The sequence below is a fragment of the Nansenia antarctica genome, assembly GCF_963989245.1.
Source record: "Nansenia antarctica genome assembly, chromosome: 7".
Lineage (NCBI taxonomy): Eukaryota > Metazoa > Chordata > Actinopteri > Argentiniformes > Microstomatidae > Nansenia > Nansenia antarctica.
Window position 1 is genome coordinate 57,930,073 of NC_137677.1, and position 18,647 is coordinate 57,948,719.

Here is an 18,647-nt window from a genome sequence, read left to right on the forward strand (position 1 = left end):
TCATTTCCATAAATGCACAATAATGATGCACCTAAAGCATCAGCTATTTCCAATTATGGCGTCAGGTTGCAGGGACGCGCAGGTCCGGCACAGATTTGGGGCGGGCGCGCGCAAAAAAAGCTTAGGTAACTGATGTCTGCAGGCAGGGCGAATTTGCGGACCCTAGGATGGTAGGGGAAGGTAGGGCAATACCGCTACCTGATTGGTTGGCGAAGCACTCGTGAAGAGCCCCCTCATTGGCTGCCGAGTCTCGCCAGCCAATGAGGGGGCTCTTCACGAGTGCTTCGCCAACCAATCAGGTAGCGGTATTGCCCTGCCTTCCCCTACCATCCTAGGTTCCGCAAATTCGCCTGCAGGGGCATAGAGAAGAGGCATAGCAGGCGAAATGCTCCTGGAAACACAGACGTGCACGCCAACGTTTGCGCGGTCCCGAGCGGCCTTCTCGTCCAATCAGAGTGCACACGGGGGAGTCGCAGTTTATGTTGAGCCCTAAGTGGCCTTTGCTGTATGTGGGTCAGAGGTTAGACTTTTAAATAATGAAAAACATTCTGAATTCATCTTTACATACCCTGGTTGTTGAGAAGCAATGCACTTTAAGGTCTCAATGCTTTTCACAGCCATGCTATTTATTGTAAAACCATTTGATTACAAATATGGATACAGCCTATGGCCTATGGTGGATTAGGCTAATCCATAGCAACACAAACCTCCCTATAGATAGATGTGATGTGATTATATCTGTTATAGAAGGATAAACACACCTGTTTATCCTAATTTTAATCAGGATTAAAACAGATGTTATTTTATACCAGCGATTTATGCACGGCTGAAGGGCGCTCGCTCTTGCAATCTAACAATCTAACCACACACCGCACATCTGAATGTGTTCAGACAATAGACAAAGAGAAAAGCCCACAACCATGATAATGCATACATGAGGTCATGTGACTGAGCCCGTAGGGCTTTGTGGGGCGATGCCTCATACTCCTCTGGTATGAAAATCCTCTGACATATATAGAATAATGTAGGCCATCGTCCCTGCAATATACCCCTGCTAATACGGGGGTCTGTAAGTATCCATACTGTTTCTGAAGGCCTTAAGCCTTCACCTAATGTCCGTTAATGATGGTCCTTTCAACTAAGCTATACATGCAGCATGTTGACAAAGACGAAGCAGCGTTGCTGTATGTACTCCAGCACTGTAGCACACTACAAAGCGATCAGCGTTACAAATGGGTATACGGGCTCGCAATCAACTAACCAACCTACATTATTATGAACATCTTGGTAATACATGAGCTACAGTTCCACATCCACACAGCTCAGGGCTAGACCACACCACACTCCTCTGTGGCTCAGTTGGTAGAGCATGGCACTAAACAATGCTTAGGTTGTGGGTTCGATTCCAGCTGGGACCATATATACTGAAATGTATCCACTCACTGGAATGTAAGTCGCTTTGGATAAAAGCGTCAGCTAAATGGCATATATTATATTTATTTGGATTCCTTTTGACTTTGCACTCACTGGGCCCTTTTGTTTGTTCATTTGTTGGTGGTTTGTTTGTTTGTCTGCTCTCTGAGACGACCAAAAAATAAATGGATGGCAGAAATCCCTCAGCCCATGAGTGTAGCAGATGCCAGAGGGTGGAGGGTTGGGGGCTGATGTGTGTGTGGGGGGGTGGTGGTGGTGGGGAGGGCGGGGGGGGCGGATAAGAGTGGTTCTGTGTTGGTTTAGACACTGGGCGTCCCTGGGGTAGACACCATCACAGCTGTGAATGTGTTTTTCATGCTCAGACCCTGACAGGATGTAAAAAAAAAATTGAAATCTGTGCTCTTTTTCTCTCTCTCTCTCTTTTTATTAGTGTGCAGTGCAAGGCAGGGCTGGTTGGCTGGGACTGGGGCTGGCTGTGCATGGGGCTGGTTTGGGGGTTGAGGCTGGGAGTTTTGCAGGGAATGCGATGTAAACTTGCTGCACAGCTGACACCCTTCTGAAACCATATGAATTAACACGTGCTAAATTGATTAATGTGTTATTGTTTCTGAGGGAGGTGTGAAATGTGAGATTTTCTTTGACTCCGCCAGGCTGTGATTGGTTCAAGACAAGGACAAGGGAATGGCTATCAAGTCCATCATGTCTGCAAGGGGCACTATAGTCGTACAAAAAATACCTGTGAGAGAGAATAGTGTGAAAACAGTAAACTCAGATCATCAGTTTAATAATATTCATAATGCCAATCACCACAGGTTGATATGTCACTGTTTGTGAACCTGGCATGACCTATCCTTTCTGTCTCAGGCCTACTTTGACCATACTGTTAAGTCCAGGCAATCCTTTAACTGTATGTTCAGTAGGTTAATGATACGTCACGTCTGTAGATCAGGGGCCTACTTTATAACGGTGCATATATACGCACTAAATAGATCCCAACGCATGAGCGGGCAGTTTTCATGCAAATGTCGGCATTTATAAAACTGGAACTTGACGTGAGAATGTCTTTAGACCTACTGGGCCTATTTCTCTTGGACTGAACGTTTGAGGAGCATGCCCAACACTGTCACGTGAATTATTCAAAGATCAAAGACACCTGGGAAAAACGATGTGATTATTATTGATATTAGCCTATTGCATGGAATTTTTTAATTATTATTATGTCTATCTTGTGAGTTACTGTTTCTCACTTCAGAAGTGAAATTGAACTTCGGAGGAACGTGTCCAACATATAGGCTATAATACAAGTGCGAGATCAAAGACGGGGCCAAGCGCGCACCTAGGAACATTTCATTTGAATTGTTATTGAAAGCTATTGCATGTAATTTGTAAATGACACATTGCTGAATTATTATGGTTATTATTATCTCTATCTTGGTTTTATTAGACCTAACTGTCCCCCCCCCACACCCAAACTGTAAATACTATGCGCTGCCTTGCATCCACTTTTGTTTCTTCCCGCTGTAATAATTAATAATGTATAATTGCGGTTCATTCAAAATAGCATTTCCAGCACATTATGAAGGGCCTAGGGAGGCTATAAATTGAAAAAAAAGGGTATTCATGTGTGCACATATTTAAATCTGCATTAAATGAGGCCCTCGCCTGCAGTTGTTGTTTTTTGCCTTTGCTTTGAAATGCAACCGTTGGAAGACATGTTATTTTAACCATTCTTAAGTTAAGATAATTGGCATAGCATGCTGTTGTAGCAAGCGAATATTTTTGTTTGAGATGTTAAGCCATTGAAAAACTCGGCGAAACTACATCCATCCTCCTTCTCTTTGAATGATATCCATGGGGAACCCAGCCACAGTTGAGAAATGACCATATTCAAAAACCACAACTACTTAAACATATTTCGAAATGTATTTCTTCTTGTACAGTCTCCAAAGCCAAAGCTAGCAAAAGCCACTGTAAAGAAAATACAATACGGAGTTCTCCTTTTTTGCAGGAGTTGGCAAAAGTCAACTATACTCGCGTGCGAGCAAAATATTACTGCACAGCTGATTGTAAGATTGGATTTCTCTGTGTTCTGTTTGGCTTAATCCCGTTTTCTCAAGCACAGCAGTTCACTTTTGGACTGGAGAGACTCGAGTTTCTTTGAACCAATCCAAATGTCTTTACTGTTTACAAATACAACGTGGATATGTGCACATACATACATTATGCAGAGCTAATGTGCGTGAGTGTGTGCGTGCGTGTGTGCTTGCGCGGGCGCGCGCGCGTGTGTGCAAATGTGTGTAAGTAAATACAGTTTACATAAGTGTGTCAGTTTATAACTATGACAAAAAAAGCCACATACTGTAAAATCGAGGTAACAACAGAAATACTATTTTTAACCCCCAGATTTACTTGAATCAATGTTGCATGTATGTATGTTGCATGTATGAATCAGGGGGGGTGGGGGGGTATGTTGCATTAATGCATTTAGAACCCTTTGCTTCTCAACAAAGCCCTCACCTAGTGATTAATGAGTTATGTTACAGTCATAGTAACCACGGTAACCCAGCCGAGGCCTTCATGCTCGTGCCCACAGGCAGGGGGTAAGGGTATGATTGACAGCGCTGCATGCCAACCTGCAGGGCATCAACCTCCTCAAACCCAGCTGCCTCCTGCCACAGCAGCAACAGGGCCTAATCTCATCATTATAAAGACGATACCATGACTAATACCCTGATTGATGGATGGAATCGTTTCGGGGCAGGTTTTAGTTTGATTCATGATGATCCAACAAGACACACATTGGAGGGGCAGATTTAGGAGGTGATGATGAAATAGTGTGTGTGTGTGTGTGTGTGTGTGTGTGTGTGTGTACGTGTGTGGGGGTGGGGTGTGTGTGTGTGTGTGCGTGTGTGTGTGTGTGTACGTGTGTACGTGTGTGGGGGTGGGGTGTGTGTGTGTGTGTGCGCGCGCATGTGTTGGTGGAGATGACAGAGGCACCATACTGTTAAACAGATACACTACTAAGCTTGGTATTCATCAATGGGCTGGCTAATCCAGTTTTACGCTTAAATTATGATGCAAAACTTTACTTAAACTTGATTTACATTCTTGGATTACAATCCTTGCTTCATGGCAGATATATTATATTGTGTGTAACCACCACTCTATAACTTCCTTCTATAGATTGCCAGTGTGTCTTCTATGTGATCAAAAGTAATGCAGCTGTAGGATCCACAGGGCTAAATAAAGGCTCTTCATAGCACTGTTTACACAGGGTGTTGGCAGAATATCTGGTTAAACAACAATGACGAATTCTGCGCCCTCCTCTGGCCAACAGAGGAATTTCATTCTAATGCGGTGAGCCACAAACAAGGTTTCCATCCTGACCATTCCATTACTCCCCAACGCCCCTCAGCCTGCGACCTTTAATCGTACTGCGATTTCTCTGCTATAAAAAAAAGTCATTTGTCTTTCAATGAGACATTATGGGCAGAGAGACAAACACTGATCATAAAACACAGGATATGTAAGTCATTTGAATTTGTTTTTAATATGAAAATGAATTTACAATACAAAAACAAATGGTTACACATGTATGGTTATTATGAATAGGCCTACAAGGCACACATGCTATACTTGGCTAGATACAAGTGAACTACGCTAAAATATATATTTATGTGGAAATAAATGTTTACAAAGTGTAGTATACAGTATTTATAACAGATTTAAGGCCATACTACATCATAACTTAATATGATGGCAAAATATAAACAAATTAACATGAAACCAAAACAATTCCAAAACATATTCATAACATATGAAGAGAAATAACTATGGCTGGGGCTGATACATACACTGTTCCCTTTCTTCTATACCAGCATCGATACAAGAAGTTCCATCAACACAGGAAAAAACATGTAATGGGAAAGAGGACCATATTGATTTAGCCGCAGCACCCTCTGGGAGTGGACTTAAAGTGTTGACCGCAGGAGACAGTACATTGTCAGAGACCTTTAGATAAGAGGAACTGCCATGTACTGTCAATGACACACGGAAAAGACAGGAAGCACTCATTGATTAGATTCGCAGAGTCAGTCTGGATGCCCTTGTGAGGTCCCAGTTCCGTTGAAAAACAATTATTTGAAAGGATTCTTGAGTCCCCCATTGATGTCAAATAACAAGCCCCGTGTTATCCTTTATTTTTCACTGTGAAACATACAATATACATAAAAGAACGGTTTTCTGTACACAGATTAAGACTAGTCCTAGATTTAAAAGCATCTTCAATAGAGATTATCCATCGGAAGGGTGATTTATTCCAGGACAAGTGTTAATGTGTGTCCACGAAACCGCCCCATGAAGTCAGCGTATGGCTCAGTGTAAGGTTAGATAATACCAAATAAATGCACACAAAATACAAAGACGACGTCAAAGCTAAACAAATCAGAATGAATACTAATTGCTATGACATAATACCATATTAGAATAACATTGTCAAATTGTAATGAAGTTTGGACACCAATATAACATTACAAGAGATATCCTCTGAAAGCACATGCCTTGCACGGTGAGTCATACTGTATATGCTTGAGTGAGCAGTTGTGATATACACTCCTTAGCCGATGCAAAACTTATTGCTGAAATACATTTTTTTACCTTTTCTTCAGACAGTCTTTTAGTACACACTGCTTCAATAGTTCAACAGAACGATATTTCTACAGAGCACAATCATACATACACGTGCGCGCACGCGCACACACACACGCACACACACAGACATAACAACAATAACATGAATATACAGACTTACAAATAGATGCACACAAAAAGTTTGACATAAGATATTCATATAAGAATATAGATTCAGTATTTACACTCCATACAGAACTTTATCATTTTACTCATGATATGTCACATCACATATATCAATATATCAAATATCAGATTGTTTTAGTTATTATCCCAGGTATTAAAAAGGTGAAACTGAAATTACTACTCAAAGAACAATTTAAAAAAAGAAATGAATATGGCTTGGTTCATCAAAAAAATATAAGTTAGGGAATTCGGGATGACCCTAAAAAGCTCCAAATGCTCTAATGAGGATTCATACTTCATTCTCATCTTTAAATGCGTTAAACATTCTTAAACAAAAAGCTGAGACAAGTACTGTTTTGAACAATACAGTAAAAAGGCAAAAACATTGACAAAACAAGAGACATTATGAAAAAGAGAAGAAATGCTGTTATACTGTTGTTGTGACTGTTGTTATTTGTGCTGTAACTGTACCAGGGGAGGCTGGTGGAGACAGACATCTAAAGAGTGGCTCGTGTAATGCATGGAAGGGAATGACGTGTTTGATATCATTCCTCATTCTATTCCATGCAGTACAGTGAGCCCATTCTCCCCATTCCTCCCGCCACCAGCCTCCCCTGAACTGTATGTTGTAAGAGAGAAGTGACAATGTCATTCTTCCGTCTTTCCTGAAAAGGCTGATGTGTGGAGACGGCGATGAAACACAATGAAGAAGGTGTCCGGTTTCTTGTCTCCATGACACCCCCCCCTTAAGGCATCTTTATAGAACAGAGCTAGCGGGTTAATGCTGTCTTCCACGTTGACAGATGGATGACTGACACCTCCTCTTCTCTCTCTGTCTGTCTGTCTTCCATTCCTCCTCTCCAGGGTTAGTGTGAAGAGCATTTTAGAATTTGCAACATTTGGTTTGGCTGTGGTTGGAAAAGTACATGTGTCCATTTGTCAGGGGAGGTAAGGAGAACGATTCATTGGCCTGTGCGGGTTGGTTTGGGATCTGTTGGATAAAATGTATAGAATTAGATCATCTCTCATTTTCAGAGTCATACCCTGGCTTATACCATACTGTTAAATATGTATAGACATTGCCCTGCCTAAGTATTGGACAGAGAAAAGCAGCATGGAAAGGGCGTAGTGGTGGGCGGTTGTGGGCGGTTGTGGGGTAGTGGTGGTCTAGGAGATAGTGAGTTGCTTTGATGATCGGAAGGTCATGGTCAAAAGGCCATGAGTTAGAATCCCACCTGAGAACACCACCAATGTGCCCTTGAGTAAGGCACTCCCTCCAAGTTATTCCAGGGAGAATGTCCCTGTAATCTCTAATTGTAAATCGATTTGGATTAAAAGCGTCTGGTAAATTATTTAAAGCATTTTGTCGTATTTTACTCCTTTGGATTTGAAATCACTTAATTGTAAAACATTACAATTACTATGAGGTTAAAGTAGGTTAAAGTAGAGATCCAGCTTTAATTCAATGTTTTCTTTCTTTTTCTCAGATTGGTTTGACCATTTAGAAATGATAACAATTTGTATACATAGTCCCCCTATTTTAGTGCATCAAGAATTGGAAAATTGGCATAACAGGTGTTTTTGTTTAGTCAGGTGTGTTCGGTTACATCACTTGTTCAGGCATTAGAGAGCTGTCAATGTCTAGTATTGATTCTAGGCTGTGCATTTTGCATTTTGCAAAGACATGTCAATGAAAGTCAAGGAAGCCATTATGAGAAATTTGAGAGAAAAAAAATCTATCAGAAACATAGGCAACACCTTAAACCTACCTAAATCAACAGTTTGTGACCTTAGAATGATAAGGTTCTATCTCCGTTTAGGGCAGTTCAGAGATATTGAGCGTCAACGTTTTTACATTCCATTATGTTTTGTGAGATGGAACCTTTGTATTTTATTAATTACTAACTCAAAAATGTCAACATTTAAAAAATAACACCACACAGGCATTAATAAACACCTAATGGATCAGATTATGTAAAAAAACTAAATTTTGACAAAAATGGAGATAGAACCTTATAATTCTAACGTCACGAGTTTGTAACATCATAAAAAAGAAAAGAAACCACTGGTGAGCCCAGCAATCACAAACAGGCTGGTAGGACAAGGAAGACTTCTACAGTGGATGACCGAAGAATCCTCACCATAATTAAGAAACCACAAACCAACTGTCCCACAGAAAGAACACTCTCAAGAACACTCTCCGGGAGGTAGGCGTGAATGTGTCAAAGATGACCATCCGCAGAATGCGTCACCAACTGAACTACACTGCCAGGTACAAACCACTGATGATCAGGTTACAGTTTGCTAAAAAAGTACCTTAAAAAGCCTGAGTAATTGCAAGAGGAGAGTTTGATTTACAGCATACCACCTCATCTGTGGCACATGCTGGGAGGGGTGCTATTGTTTGGGCATGCATAGCTGCCACAAGAACTGGTTAACATGTCTTAATTGATGGTGGTGCTGCTGACAGCAGCAGAATGTATTCTGAAGTGTACAGAAACATCTTGTCTGCTCGAGTACAAAAGCAAATGCCTCCAAATTCATTGGATGGCGCTTCATCATACAGTAAGACAACAATGGCCCCAAACATACTGCCATAGCAACTCAGGGCCAAAAAGCGGAACGTTCTTGAGTCGCCCATCAATCGTCAGATTTAAATCCAATTGAGCATATTTGATTTCCTGATGCTAAGAAAACAAAGAACAACTGAAGATGGCAGCAGTACAGACCAGAGCTTCCCCAGAGAATATACCCAGCGTCTGGTGGGGTCAATGGGTCGCAGACATCTGGCAATTATTGCATGCAAAGGATTGTCGAGCAAATACCAATCATCATGAGTACTTTTTTGGGAACATTATATGATTCTTTCCAATACCTTTGGAGCCCTAAAATATGTAAAAAGTATGTTTTTAAAAATGTGTACTTTCTATTTGATGCATGCAGCATGCATGATTTCAAGTGGCAGCCACCAGAGACAGATAGACAAACATCGTTCACTCCACTCCCTAAGAACACCCCAGGCCAATTGTATACAAAGCTGTGTCGTACCACAACACAACATTTTAGAAAGCCTTTTTCGGGACCAAAACAACTTTTGTCAATTAAATATTTATCAAGGAATCTCAATCTCAGATCATAAACATAGTCATTTAGGACCTTGAGAAACCATGAGAAATGCTTGAATATTACATCCTGCACCTTTTACAGGCAATATGGGTCCAGGAAAACAACTTCCAGAGACAGATGACTTACCTGTGTCTGCCCATTGCACCCCAGGTAATGCTGCATAGCCAGCAGGTCCTCTGGGGAGGCCATGTTGGGTATAAGCGGGCATGACGGGGGGCTCATGCTGGTGTCCTGCTGGGCGATGGCTGACGTGCCCACCACAGGCTCACTGGGCCCCCACTGGAAGTAACAGGACCCCTGGGGAGGACTCTGGTCCTGCGGGGCGTCCATCCTCCTCTGGCACAACGACAGAGGGGAGACTAAGCCTGTGCCGTCCACGTGGCTGTTGCTGTTGGGGAGGGGAGGTGAGTTCTCAAACATACAGCTGCTGGATGGAGTAGGCTGGCCATGGCTGTGGCCATTCGTCAGTCCCCCCTGCTGCTGTTGGGGGTGGTACAGTCCATTGGTCTTGGTGTGCTGTCCTCCCCCCTGCTGTTGGGGGTGGTACAGTCCGTTAGTGTTTGTGTTCTGTGGCCAAAGACCTGTAGTAGGAGGAAGTCTTTGGGTCTCTAAGGCCTGACTGTGCCCACCTGGTAGGAGTTCATATCCATTTTGCATTGTGCTGGCTTGGAGAGGTGGCAGCTGCTGCTGCTGCTGCTGATGATGATGATGATTCTGTGGCCACTGCTGCAGAACTCTCTTGTTCTTCTGTGTGTGAAAAGGTGTGCTTCCTTGCAGACAGGCAGTCGGAAAGGGGTTGGAAACGTTAAGGCTGCTAGATTCGATCTGGGGGGAGACAAAGCCGTTGGTGGGAATCACGGACGGCCAACCGTTCACCAGATTAGATCCTACGTGGTTCGGTGGCTGAACGGAGCTGCTCTGCTGTTGTCCGTTCACTGTTACTGTCATCAGACCTTGCATCCCGTTATGGGGGCAACGCTGGGGCAGCAGGTTAGTGCGGACCTGGCCAGAGATGCCCTGAATGCCCCCGATGTGGTTGTTGTTGGGCGCCTGTGAACACTGCCTGACCATGCATGTGTCATCCGATCCTGGGTGGTTCTGGCCCGAGGTGGCTGGGAGACTGAGTTCTGGAAGTTCTAGGGACGGGGTGAAAATGTCATTGAGCTGCAGCTGCTGTAGGGTAGGGATGTTCAGGTCGCTCTGGGGAACGTGGGGACCACCAAAGTGAGACAGTCTCTGGGTGCCGACGAAGGTATGAACAGGCCCTGGCGCTGTCAAATCCTGCCCGGCCATACCCACAAGTCCATTTCCTGTCAGTCGGTTGGGGAGACCGTTCAACGGAGAGCCAGTGTGGTTAAAACGATGGCTCTGGAGAATCTCAGGTTTAGACAGTCCACCAGCTACAGGGCTCAGCAGCCCTGTGATTGGCTCCCCATGGTTGTTATTCATAGTAGCCGGGACTCCTCCATCCATTGACTCTTTGAACAGGGCGTCCTCCACATAGGAAAAGATGTCATTGGTCAGGATGTCGTCCAACTCGGTTGTGACGGAGTCACCTCCGTCTGCGTTGGTGTTGTTTAGCCTGAGAAGGGCGCTCTCCCACTCCATCAGCTCTGCCGTGTCCACGTCCAGCCCCTGCAGCGCCGAGCAGAGATCCCCATCCGTCGCCATCTTCTCCAGGGCCTGGATCATGGCCACCACCGACCCCTCGCCCATCCCCATCCCCAACCCCGTCCCCTCTTCCTTGACCCCCGCAGGGTGGCCACCAGACCCCATGGACTTCCAGGGGTCACTGGGCCTGTTGACCAAGGCTCGGCTCTCCATGAATATCTGGTCCACGGGGAGCGGCGGCTCCACTGGCTGGGCGTAGGCAGACTCATCCTGCTGCAGCATGGACCCCAGCAGAGAAGCCGGGTCTACGTCAGTCTTGTCCACTTTGCGGATCTTGGGGGCCGAGCCATTGGCCTGGATCTCTGTGGCGTCCAGGGTAGGGCCAGTCTCGTAGAGGAGGGCCTCCCCCGTGGCAAAGCTGAACGGGAGCTGCATCTTCCTCTGTCGTAAATGTTCTTCTCCCTCCGCGTTACTGAGGGGTGACACACAGAGAGTGAGAATCTTACGAAGGAACAAATTAAATCAGATATATTTGTTGTGAGTTGTATTATAATACATACATATATAAATATCATTGTCTTTTATTGAGTCACGTGAATAGTACAAGCAATAAGAATCACATTACAATATGATTCACTATGATGACAATAAACATCCACACGATAGAGAATTATGATACAGATAACAATGTAATTGAACATTCCATCCAACACTGGTACTTACACTAGAGCTCTTTGACGTGCGATGATGAAGTCAGGTCTACCTCCCTTGAAGATCAGCTTGGCGTTGGCCTGGACCCAGACCCAGCCCCCTGTTTTAGTCAGGAGTCTGAACGTCGTCAGCCCGCTCTCTCCTGTTTTAATCACTGTAAGCAGCAAACAAACATAAGAATCTGTGTGCTGATGACAAACATAACAAGAGGTAGGTTTTAACTGGCTAAATGTAATTGATCAACGGAATAACCACTCCGGAATGTTCCCAATGTTAAGATGAACATGCAGACCTACTTCGAACATGGTTGTCTGCGCAGTACATCATATCAGCTGCATGGATGAACTGATATCCAGACCCTCTCATACACAACTCAAGCTCTGTGTAGCCCAAAACAACTTTCCCCCTGCAGAGAGAGAGGAAAACAAGAAAACATTGAGGAAAAAGAATAACTCAACACCTTCATATTGAAGAACGTGCAGCACTACAACATGGACATATGTGTGGACTATAGACCGTGGCGCTAGACCACGGGACCACCACAGACCACACACTACAATTTTCGAATACTAGAATCACCTAGTGTCGATGCCCATGGGAGTGAAGTCCAGCTTGTGTTTGGTCTGGAACATGATTGTCTTGGTCCTGATCTCCAGGATGGATTGGACCTGGACAGGTGTGGCGATGGCGAACAGAGCCAACCTGGGCTGTTTGTGGGTCCCGTCGTCCCCCATCATACTCTGGCCTTGAAGGAACTTCAGACGCCCCTGGAAGTTCAGGGCCTGGATGGACATGAGTACGAGGGGGATAATCAATCAACCAATCATCTCCCACTATCATCACATTCATCAACAACAACAACAACAACAACATGTAGTCTTAATACAGTCTGATCTGAACCTCTACATCATCTGATGTCAAATTGTGCTCTTTACAAAAGTAAATGTATTTCTGTTCAAAATAGTGCAAAATCATCATTTCCTAAACACCCGTCAACAGAGTATCAGTAGCACCAACCAGGAAGCCAGAGGAGTTGTCTAGGAGGCAGCGGAACCGACAGACAAAGCTCCTCTCCAGGAAGGAGGAGTTCTCAGGAGGAATCTGCTCAGGGTTGTAGCTCACAATGTTCCTGGTGATGTCGCTGCTGTTCTGCATGCCTGAATATGACACATGTGGAAGACAGGTCATTCGCTGAGAGCTTATCACCACAACAACGGGTTGAATTCACATCAATGCATGTTTTTTTGTGGGTGTCTGATCTGACTTCATATACAGGATGATGAACATGATTGATTTCATAAAGAGTGTGCTTGGGTGTTTTGAGAAGCGCTTTATGAATGACGTGTACTGTATGTCGACTGACGTGACCAGTGCAGATACTCATACTGGGCCCTGTTCCACAAATCGCGATTAACTCTGATCCAGGCGATTAACTCTGATCCAGGTTTAAATAAGCTTGCGGTCGGTTCCATCAATGTGGCTCAAATAATTTGCTAATTCGGCTGGTTTAGGTAATGCGTGCGTCAAAAAATCTCACAGGCGGAAACTACATCCCGAACGACAGTTCCTCAAGTGTCTTTTAGGAAATATTAGTTCCCACTTTTTACGAGATAGATAGATAAATAGTTTGACTGTGTGATAGATAGATAATTTGATATTTTGAAAGTGTGATCGATAGATAGATAGTTTGATTGTGTGATAGATAACTTGATATTTTGAAAGTGTGATAGATAGATAGATCGATAGATAAATAAAAAAGTGTAAAAAAAATAAATTTAAAAAATAGGTATGTCTATCAACTTGCATTGCCTTTATCACAGTGGTGTGGCTGGTGCAGTGGTTAAGGCAGCCAGCTAGAGTTCCAAAGGTTGCGTGTTCGAGAGTATGTATGTATGTATGTATAGCCTACATACTTAACGAAATGCAGTAAAAAGTGCGTCAGAAGAGGGATTTGAACCACCGTCTTAAAATGACGAATAAATACTATGGCAGCGGTCAATACCACTATGCCATCGTGACGATATGATGCTTTGTAGCCTGCTGCTCATATCACCACAGTAGTAAATATTCATTTATTAAAATATGAACATATAACAATAACTGGGGCTAGTATGACCTACGCATTTAATCGGTCAGCAATTTCTTGCCAAACCATTTCCCTCGCCTTGTTAATTGCGGCAGTATTGCACTATTTTACATCTTATTTTTCCGTCTTCATAAAGATCAATAAGTCGGAATGCTGCGCCCCTGCAGAGTGGAGTATCTTCATTTCGACAGTTCGACTCTTCGGGGATGTCTGCGTGCACGCGCCCATATCGAGGATTTCTAAGCCGGTGTTCTGTGAACACTCATGACACAAGCCTGATCCTCGTTCGAGGAATCACCTGAGGCTTGAATTCCAATCCCGAGTTGCCTGATCGCCTGATTTATTTTTAGCGCCAATATACTAATCAACGTTCGTGGAACAGCCCCCTGGTCTCTGCTGGTCACTCACCGTCTCCTCCTTGCTCAGCGCTGAAGGGTTTGGGGTTGAGAGCGAAGTGCAGCTGCCGTCTGAACAAGGCCCTGTCATCTGTATGGATGAGCTCAAACACACTCTGGTGAACCACATCCGACTGGAGGGAGGGAGGTAGGGGGGGGGAGAGAGAGAGAGAGAGAGAGAGAGAGAGAGAGAGAGAGAGAGAGAGAGAGAGAGAGAGAGAGAGAGAGAGAGAGAGAGAGCAAACACAATGAGTAATCTCAACGAATTAAGTCCACTTTCTATGTGGCCTCCACTAAAAATGGAAAAATGACATGAGCCACAAACATGTATTTGGACGGGGCTTTCAAAAACAAGAGGATCATAGAGTGCCCAGTGTGCCCACCCCTGAGCGAAAGGAAGCGTTGAAATGGAGCTCAGCTTATGGAGTCTTGCAAAAGCATGTCTGTTATTAAGCAAACAAACCCTGAGGTCCTGAAGTCTGAAGTGGGTCCTGGACAGCGTCTTGTTGCTTAGTTTCCCCCCAGTGCTCGTTTACTAAGAAGGCATGGCTCTTTTTATGAACAAGAGTAACTAATGTGGCTTGTGGTCAAAGCCCATAGTGGACCGTTGGAACCAAATAGAAGGGAAAGAATAACATCGCATTGCCACAAAGAACATTTAGACGCTTCAGCGTTGTCTCAGAAGTTGGGAATGCTTGCAACTGTGCGTGCAAACATGATGACAAGTAATCTTCTGTTGATCACCCTGTAGCGACAGTGAGAGACAGTCCTGTAGCACAGTGAAACATCAAACACTGCGCAGAGCAGGGGGGGGGGGGGGGGGGGGGGGTGTGGGGCAGGGAGGCGGGGAGGGGAGGCTAACAAAGAGAATACAGAGCAAAAAAGATACTACAGAAAATACAGTCAATCATTAAAAAAAGGAACAAATCCACACTCGCACTTTAGACTGCTACCACAGTCAATATCCCACAGAATGTACGAGGGCTATTCAATGATAAGGTTTGTGTTTATAGGAACACAATCAACGCGCCCGGCTTCACAACGTCACTCGGCTGTGACATGATTCAATATGACATTATTCAATCAATCAATCAATCAAACTTTATTTATATGCCACAAGTCATGCATTGAATGCAACTCCAAGTGCTGAACATAGTAACAATAGAAACAATAGTAAATAAACTGCAATACAATAAGAGGTAGGAGACACAAAGATAGATCAAATAAATATAACACAATAAAACCAGGAATAAAGAAATAGAAGAGAAGATAGGAGTAAAGGTGCAAGTTGGCATAGACACTAGATAAAAGCCAAGCTAAAAAGGTGTGTTTTATGTTAAGATCCACACTCTCAGCCACCCTCATGACCTCCGGCAAGCTGTGCTTAAAGGTATGAGTAGAAAAGTCTATGTACTGTAACTGCAATGTTGTGAAGGAGAGGTCAATACTGAAAGATATAGCATGGGGAGGCTAATAAAAGACACGCTGGTGTCTTTCAAGGTTTTATGAGTGAAACAGGATGAAACAGGATGTCACAGACATGCAAAAGTACAGCGTCTATGAGGCTGAAAACATCCCTTTTAGATAGATTACTATTGAAAGACATATCCTGTCTCTATTCTCAGTTGCAAGTGAAAGGTAGACTCTGGGGGTATGAACGTCATGCCAGGACAGGACAGTCACAGGAACTTTGACCAAAGATATTTGGAGTGAGTAAAGATGTGAACAACAGTAGGCGCCTGTGAACGTGACGTCGGGCACATTGAGCACAGCCGTGATTATGCTCGCCAGAGTTGATCGTCTTCTCATTTCTTGATCGTCGCCATTTCTTTTAAAAAATATCTCTGGTAGCATCTTTTCCCATTGACGTCATAATGGCTAGAACAGCATACCCTACAGTCCTGTCCATACAGCAACAATGAAAGGAGATCAAAGCCTCAGCCCGGCTTGGTGTCACTTTATTGTGGGCTTTGGTGCACAGTAATACTGTACAGTAGATGCAATACAGATCATTTCAGAAAGCATGGATAACTGAAAACACATGGGATCTATTACAGGACATATATTACAGTTCATGGCAGTGGAGTACTATAGTATTGTACGTTGTCCAAAATGTAATCTCTGTCGGAAACTACGGGAAAACAATGCTATGATTACGTAAACTATAATTACGGAGGAAAAAGGCGAGACGCAACTGCACAATGTGCTACAAGACACTTCCCTCAACACCTGCCTATTGGGGTTAGTTAACAGGTGGTTGACTCGCAGATTTGCTTCTTTGATGATAAACCAACATTTGGCCTCGTACCAAGTTCTCCAGTACAGTGCCGGGCTGTGCTCTCCTGCAAGGATGAGGCCATGTTCACGCTGATTAACAACGCATGTTTCCCTTGGCCGTCTCCCTTCCAAGGTTTAGTCTCCAAAGGACTGAGCTCTCCAGAGCATGAATTCAACCAAAGCCCATTTGATCCACTTAATTTCTAAATGTACTGCCACAGTGCTCCGTGGTAATCTGTTTCCTGTATCAAAACACGCTGCATTTGTAGCTCACCATCAATCTATCAGACAATAAAAAAAATAAATATATATATTTCTGTGGGATAATGTTATAGTGTAGCGTGATACTGCGCTGCTACCCAGAGTGGAGAGGCTGCAGTGTGATGACGACTATGGTTGACAGACAGATTGAGCTGGGTTGATCATGAGCAGATCCATGTGGGATTGTGATGTCATGCGATGCGGTGTTCTTACCTGATGGAATCCCAGGTAGTCCTGGATGGTGGGAGAAGCGTAGAACACATATCCCTCCGCTGTTATCACCAGCACGAAGCCACTCAGGGACTAGAATGAGAGTGGACAGACACATTGTTAGACACATAGCCATTCGCATGATCTCATGTCATTCTTATGCACGCACGCACACACACACACACACGTACGCACGCACACACACACACGCACGCACACACACACACACGCACGCACACACCTCCTTTCTAAACATGGTCAGTGAAGGGAAGCAATCCTCACAGTGCAAGAGATTAGTTACGTAAATAAAGACATTGATTACATTGTTGCATTAAAAGAAAAAAAGACATTATGTTCACTGGGGGTAGACCTGCTAACCTATTTGCTATCTAAGAAGGCTGCCAAAGACTGCTTCTCACAGATGTCGAGGGAGTTTCGAGGGAGGATCGTAGCAAGCTCAATCGTGAGAGAGGTAACCCAAACATGCCAGTCATTGCTCGGTGTTAAAGTGTAACTGACATCTGAGTGAGTGTCAACACACAGGGCAAAAGGAAACATTTTTGTTTAGCATCATAAACCGTGACCAGGCCTTGGCATATAACACCAGGGCACAGGCTGTTTCACCTGCCATAGCCTCCTCTTAAAGGGATGGACTGGATTAACTCAATCCACCTGGATTAAAAAACAAATAAACAATGTCTGACTTGTTATCTACGGCACGCAGCTGTCAGTCTCTCGGCTAGTCAGGCAGTAGAGAGCTACCTATCTACCTACCTACCTGCCCGCCGGATCTATCTATCTATCTATCTATCTATCTATCTATCTATCTAATCCTTTTTTCAGATGAAGACAATACTGGCCCTCTTCTCTGTATATTCTATCCATCTACTCTTTCATCATACTGGCCGGGGCTCGCTTTGAATAGTTATATCCAAAGCCCATTTGGATCATGTTATAGTGTAGCGTGATACTGCGCTGCTACCCAGAGTGGAGAGGCTGCAGTGTGATGACGGTTGACAGACAGATTGAGTTGGGTGACCTCTATGCTTGAATAAAGAATAACATGTGAGAGCAGCTGGTAAAAGCGGGAACAAGTCGGCAACCAATCAAGATGTTCAGACTTTTATTCTGAAAACTGTAAATAAATGTTCACGTTGTTGAAAATCAATGACACACTCACTAGTCAAGCCAAAATATTGCAATGCAATGGATTCGGTGAGTAATCCCCACCACTCAACACTAACTAGGCAGTAGTGGGGGATTACTCACTGAATCCATGGCATTGCAATATTTTGGCTCGACCAGTGAGTACGTCATTGATTTTCAACAACGTTGAAATTGATTGACATTTTCCAGAATAAACATCCGCACATTTGGTCAGTTGCCGACTTGTTCCCGCTTTCACCCAGCTGCTGTCACAAATAATTGACTAAATATGAATCCGTCCGACCCCTGGTTCGTCCTCAGAGTAGAGGATGTCGACCTGCCCGGGTTACCTGGAGCAGCAGATCCCCCTCCGAGAACCTAGTGCCGTCCATCCCGTTCATGCTCAGCCCGTTCCCACCGGGAAACATGACACTGTTTTTCTTCATGGTCGCTGCAGAGAGAAAGGGAAAGGGGTGGAGGGGAGGGGAAGGGAGGGGGGGGAGAGGGAGGGAGAGGGAGGGAGAAGGAGGGAGGGAAAACAAGTTCACATCAGCACGCGATCCTGACAGCTATAT

The 18,647-nt window shown here is 44.2% G+C and overlaps 1 protein-coding gene across 1 annotated transcript in view; it reads right to left on the reverse strand.

Annotated features, from left to right (window-relative positions):
• Positions 1–5,024: 5,024 nt before the first annotated feature.
• Positions 5,025–18,647, reverse strand: part of LOC308161700 (aryl hydrocarbon receptor-like) — a 40,650-nt gene continuing 27,027 nt past the window's right edge. The window contains exons 3-11 of the mRNA XM_080535757.1: positions 18,423–18,523; positions 16,930–17,019; positions 14,192–14,312; positions 12,715–12,854; positions 12,277–12,479; positions 11,994–12,103; positions 11,710–11,851; positions 9,502–11,458; positions 5,025–7,240 (exon numbers count right to left, since the gene is read on the reverse strand). Of these exons, the coding sequence (XP_080391883.1) occupies positions 7,133–7,240; positions 9,502–11,458; positions 11,710–11,851; positions 11,994–12,103; positions 12,277–12,479; positions 12,715–12,854; positions 14,192–14,312; positions 16,930–17,019; positions 18,423–18,523 (2,972 nt within the window). The 3' untranslated portion in view covers positions 5,025–7,132. The remainder of the gene's footprint in view (positions 7,241–9,501; positions 11,459–11,709; positions 11,852–11,993; positions 12,104–12,276; positions 12,480–12,714; positions 12,855–14,191; positions 14,313–16,929; positions 17,020–18,422; positions 18,524–18,647) is intronic.